This window comes from Henckelia pumila, chromosome 4 (assembly GCF_033568475.1).
Source record: "Henckelia pumila isolate YLH828 chromosome 4, ASM3356847v2, whole genome shotgun sequence".
Taxonomy (NCBI): Eukaryota; Viridiplantae; Streptophyta; class Magnoliopsida; order Lamiales; family Gesneriaceae; genus Henckelia; species Henckelia pumila.
Window position 1 is genome coordinate 6,335,035 of NC_133123.1, and position 5,999 is coordinate 6,341,033.

The window sequence follows — 5,999 nt, forward strand, 5'->3', positions numbered from 1 at the left end:
TCCAGAGTGGGTGATTCTCTTTGGATTAGGTTTTCGATATAATTGGGGCCCCAACGATATTGTCACTGTCCTTGAATAATAATCATAGTAATATTCATTACGCCCAGTAAATATTTCTTGATTTATACACAAAATTCGGATACAATTCCATCAGTTGGTTCCCGGGCCTCTCAGCCGTGTCGTCCTGAATGAAGATGAGTTCACGACTATTTTTTGGATACGAGTTCGGTTTTGAATTCGGGGAAACTTAAATTCCCGAAACAAGTGCAGGAATGTCATCCCCGTCCCTTGAATTATATAATAACATGTGTACTATTGAGGATTTCTCGATTAAAAATTCAAGTACGAAGAGATAAATTTGTTAATTTTATCTCACGATGATGTTAAGTAAAAATTCGGGTATGACACATAGATTGAGGTAGGGATGGATATAAGTTTTGGATTCAATGGCGAAGATGGACCCCCATTTGCCATGTCTAATACAACATTGAGCGATACATTCGAATTCAAAAAATTTTCTATCATATATATTATATACTAATTTCTTGATTTTCTGAGGTATATTGATTATTTGTATTTTTGTAATATGACACCGGATACAAATAAAACAAAAAGGTTATAATCATTCACTCGTATATAATTAATTTTGTGTGTCTGATAAGTGATAAGTTTATTGAATCAAATTTATTCTATTTTTCGGTTGTGTAAACGGATGTACTTATTGATAGTTAATGCAATCAGAGTGAAAAAAATTACAAAAATAAAATAAAATTATTGCAAGTGGGTTGTTACAATGTGGATTTTTTTTTATTTTTTTAAGTATAGTATTGTCAAATCAAGAAACTAAGTAATTCATAAAATATATATTGACTCGCATGTCGTTTGAACTTGTGGATGCGATAAATTTCCAATAAAAATCAATAAGCACACTAAAATAAGTAGAAATGTGGAAAAGTTGATATTGACATGGACAATTTCATGTTATCATTAGATGTATTTAAGTGCACAGTTATTTTTTAAAAAATACGTATCAAACAATAAAATATGCATTATTAGATACATCATCAACAAAATTTTAAACATAACATTTGATAAATCGATTGACATCACCTCTGTTGGGTATTCAACCAAAAGTCCTACATGAAAAGATAAAAAAAAAAGATCATGTATTAATATATAGAATGATATCTCCATTGGTACGAGACTTTTGTGTGATTCCAAAAATAAAATCATGAGAATTTATGCCCAAAGTAGACAATATCATACTATTATTGAGATATCCAAGTTCTGTTGTTTTAATAAGTGGTATTATAGACATGGTCATGTAAGACGCGTGCCTTCATTGATAAACTATGAGAGTTTGTGTCAAAAGTGGACAATATCATACTATTGTGACGATATATTCAAGTTATGTTGTTCTAACAACCTCGATTGGTTAATCATTGATAACTTCACGTACAAATATCCAAAACTTTCATCAAGGCATATTGGATCGAATGTTTAGATAACAACAATGAGATTAATTGGAAAAAAAATTATGTATTGTTACCTCATAAATTGTTCTTGGATAAGTTGAATGATTTACTAAAATAAACTCTTTGTCATATACTTGAGTTCTTTTTAATTACGAGAAGAGATACATGTATCGGAAAATTTTTACCCGGATATATGTAAATTACTAAATCCACGCAAATCATATATGCATAGTATATACTTACATTTAATACATTCAATTCTGGTGAACAATACACTTAAGCATAGCTTGGTTCACTGACATGATGAATAATATGAAGATAATAAATCAGTACATAAAAATAGATAATATAATAACAAATGTCATTAATTCTCGAAAGAACTTGAACCAAACATTAAATAAAGGAAGAACATGTAAACAATCAACGTGTTATGTCCACACAAAACGATGCCTAAAGTATTAAACTGGACATAATGTTGGTCCAACAATTACTCCTGCTAAAAGAATAATGAAATGTAGTGTTTGTGCTACTACACAATTTAAAAATTATCGTTATATCTTCACTATCAGCTCTATCTTTTGTCGAAACATCATATTTATATTAATCACATCTGACATGTTACAACAAAAGTGCTACTGTGACTGAAGTTTTTTTTAAAAAACAAAAATATGATACAGTCTATTTATTCATAATATAATATAATGCAAAACACATTATTGGCATCTCACTAATTGTTTTTTATAATTGATGATAATTATATATTTTTAAATTATACAAAACTAAAAATTATATTTTGATCATATTCTCAGCAGAGTGAGCCACAAGACTCACAAGTCAAATATAGCGAGTAGCGAGGGTCGAGGCATCGAGGGAGGTAGATTGGGCCGGATCTTTTGAATATAAATGAAACCCTAATATTCTACATTTTACGGCCCACATTCAAAACACAGGCCATTTGTAGATGGATCATTTAATTTGCACGAGCCGTTCATACAAAACATGGGCCGTTCATGTACTCAACACATTCTTCGCAAATTGTTAAAATTTCATATTTATAATAATTTTAATAAAGATTACATTTTTTACATGTACACCAGGCGTGTATTTTAATAATTTTAGTATAATATATGTTAAAGAATTTTAGTATTATATGTTTAAGATTTCTATAAAATAAAGATGATCGTATTCTCAAATCTTATTTTATAAGTAAATATTATTATTATTATTATTATTATTATTATTATTATTATTTTTATTTCTCACTCTTTATTATATTATATTATTTTATATTATATTATATTATATAAATTTGAAAGCCCCCACCGTGGAGTTTATGTTCGGTTACACACCCCACCGGTGCTTTGCCTCGGACTCCTCCTCTGTTCGCAAACTAAAATAAATACCTCTCAGAATCCCGCCGCCGCAAGCCACCGACATGTCGCCTTCACCCACCACTCCTACCCCTCCTTACTCCGCCGCAGCCTCCCCCATCTCCGACGACGACAAAGATCTCCATTCATCCCCTCCCTCACCGACGAAACCCGAACTTCCGCCGCCGGCGATACGAACCCCGGGTTTTCCGACCCGCGAGGACTGTTGGTCAGAGGATGCAACTCAGACGCTCATTGATGCTTGGGGGGCACGCTACGTGGAGCTTAACCGCAAAAACCTCCACCGCAAGGACTGGCAGGAGGTTGCCGACGCCGTCAATGCCATCCACGCCACTTCCCTTAAGCTTCGCCGCACCGACGTCCAGTGTAAGAACCGCATCGACACCGTCAAAAAGAAGTACAAGATCGAGAAGCCTAAGGTCGTTCAATCAAACGGCCGCTACTCCTCCACGTGGCCCCATTTCCGCAGCGTTGACGCCCTCATTGGTGACGCTTTCTACAAGACTAACTGTAACTCCAATGGTCACAGCAGGAGCCTTCGCCGCAGAGTTTCTCTTTCGCCGGAGGCCTCGTCATCTTCCCCGCCTCCACCTGAGGCACTCACCCATTACCGGATGAATCCACCGGCCATGATCCACCACCAAGAAAAAGATCAAGTTTTTAGTCATCTTCTGAGACCACCATGGTCTGTACCTGTTGGGCCAAGGTCTAAGCGGAGCATGACGAATTTCTCTGTCATGGCGGCGGCGGCCGCGGTTATGAAGGCTAAAGAGGATGAAGAAGAGGATTCTGCAGCTTGGGGTCGGGGGTCATCGGCAGTGGGAATGAAAAGGAAAGGGCCAATGGGAGAGAAAGGGGCAGTGGTGGCGGAGGGGTATACGAGGTTAGCAGAGGCCATAGCAAGTTTAGGGAAGATATACGAGAAAGTGGAGGTGGCGAAGCAGAGGCAGATGGTGGAGTTGGAGAAACAAAGGATGCAGTTTGCGAAGGATTTGGAGATCCAGAGAATGAAGTTATTCGTGGAATCACAGGTCCAGTTCGAGAGGCTTAATCGACTCAAGCACAATTCACAAAGTAGTAAGTGTCTAAAACCCAATTGACTTATCTTTTGAAGCTTTTGTTTTGTGTTGCGAAGCTGCGTATGGATCATGCTGCATTGCTCCGACAAAGGAAAAAAACAAGAAGAAGAAATTGGCATTTTCTTTTAGTATTCTGCTTGCTACCTAAGCACATTGGTATCTTGCAGTCTCACTGGTACAGTAAGAATGTATAATGTTAGAGATGGAAAGAGTAAGTATTTTGTGTTCCACCATTTGTATATGGATTTACAGAGTTTGGTTTGGTACCCATTGAGATGTAACTCTATAGAACTTGCAAATTGGTGTTACGCCGGGGGATCATTTCTCCTTACAAGATCAGATTGTTTTAATGCACCTTGCTTATTTGATTCAATATATTTTGCACGTTTAGTTGTTCTATCGTTTTTTAGATTAATACTTACTCCATGAAGATTATGTTTGTTTTGTGCTTCAGTTGATCGCATAAATCAACTCTGTTCTCTGCAATCATGGATTTTGGATAACTTCTCTTGTGATATGCTATAAGGGTACAAGTTTGTATAGGTTTGCATGAAATGGTGTCTAATAGCAATTTTACCATTCCAGATCCTCTATTTTCATTAGATAATTGGGTGAGTTGGTTTTTGAATGTTTCTAGAAACCGAGCATTGCCCATTTTGTACTTTATGAACGAACATCAGATTTGCGGCTGGTGATGACTTCTTATTATTCCTTTTTGAAAGTCTTTTGGGTGACTCTGTTGTCTTGTTTAATTAAACTAGATATGGGATTTTTCACTCCTTTTCTTTAACTAATCGAAAATGTTACCTGATTAATTTCATCTCTTATTCCTTCACATACTGATTAGTTGGGGCATCGTATTTATTTCGGCATTGTCTGGAACATACTTTACACATGTTTGGTTCTCATATGATTCATTAAACCAAAGCGTCCCCTTAGTCGATTTTGCATTCCTCTGAGATGTTAGACAATACAGTGCCGATAGCACTTCATAGTTTTAATATAATCAAATTCTAATACTTCCTGTTCCTATTTGAATAGCGAGAAGAGAGTTTTTGATTGTTTGTAAGATTAAACATAGTTGCACATCATGTATTTTTAGGCCTATGTATGCAATGCTAATTTTTGGTTCTTGGGGGATTTATCGGATTACGATGAGTCCAACATCATCAGAATTTTGGCATTTGTAGGTCATAGATTCGTTTTGTAGTTTGGCCAGGACATTTCCACTGTTTTAATTTAGCCTTATGTCACTGTTGCCAGTATCAATCGAGTTACATTGAAACAAGTACATTTGATCCAATGTGAGGAGTTAATTGTAAATTCTGAAAGATGATTTTTACCGAGTAAATGGACCGTTGGCTTCTAAAATTGCTGCTGCATAAGACCAAACATTCATAAGTTATCAAGTTCCCAAGTAACACCCCCAAAAACAAGTTGGTAGATCATATTTATCTCTTGGTCTTTTATTTGTTCATTATCCACTCCATTCAATGCGTGCTGAGTCTGCTGACCCTCAAAAAGGTTTCGATAATACCACACTGTATCTATATTGCACAGACTGAACCTCTACTTAAATCATTTCTAGTACCACAAATGTTTGTGGCTTTCTCATATTATTTCCTGGAATCCTGCATGAGTTTCATACTGGTAATATTATCCATCAGAAGCCATTCTAGCCTGGAATCTGAATTGTCGTCTGTTTCAAGTTTAATCTTCCAAGTAATGAACTAACACAAACTCGATATATTCTTGAAATTAAAATTTTTAACACATGCGTTTCATCTCCTGTTTAGCAGATGGTTACTTATAGAGACTCAACAGCATCAAACTGGCTAGCTTTCAGCGGATGATATGGTCGGTTTCAGTTAAGCTCTGCATATACATACAGGTCTGGCTAATTTAGATATCATTGTTATTGTTATTATGATAGCTATTTAGATTGAGACTTTCTTGAGTTATCAGGTTAATTTGTTTCATGACGAGTATACTGTGAATTAAGTGCTATATTTTTCTTCTTTTTGGGACTCAAATGGAAGGTGTAACTTATAATC

At 35.7% G+C, this 5,999-nt stretch overlaps 1 protein-coding gene across 2 annotated transcripts; it reads left to right on the plus strand.

The window, feature by feature from the left end:
* The first annotated feature begins 2,817 nt into the window (after positions 1–2,817).
* Positions 2,818–5,999, plus strand: LOC140859827 (trihelix transcription factor ENAP2-like). Of its 2 annotated transcripts, none has more exons than XM_073262395.1 (2): positions 2,818–3,943; positions 5,742–5,999. In XM_073262395.1, exons 1-2 carry the CDS (start codon positions 2,911–2,913, stop codon positions 5,756–5,758), a joined length of 1,050 nt encoding a protein of 349 aa, XP_073118496.1. In that variant the 5' UTR covers positions 2,818–2,910; the 3' UTR covers positions 5,759–5,999. The 2 variants fall into 2 exon arrangements, with proteins under 2 accessions (XP_073118496.1, XP_073118497.1); XM_073262396.1 differs by having other exon boundaries at positions 5,745–5,999.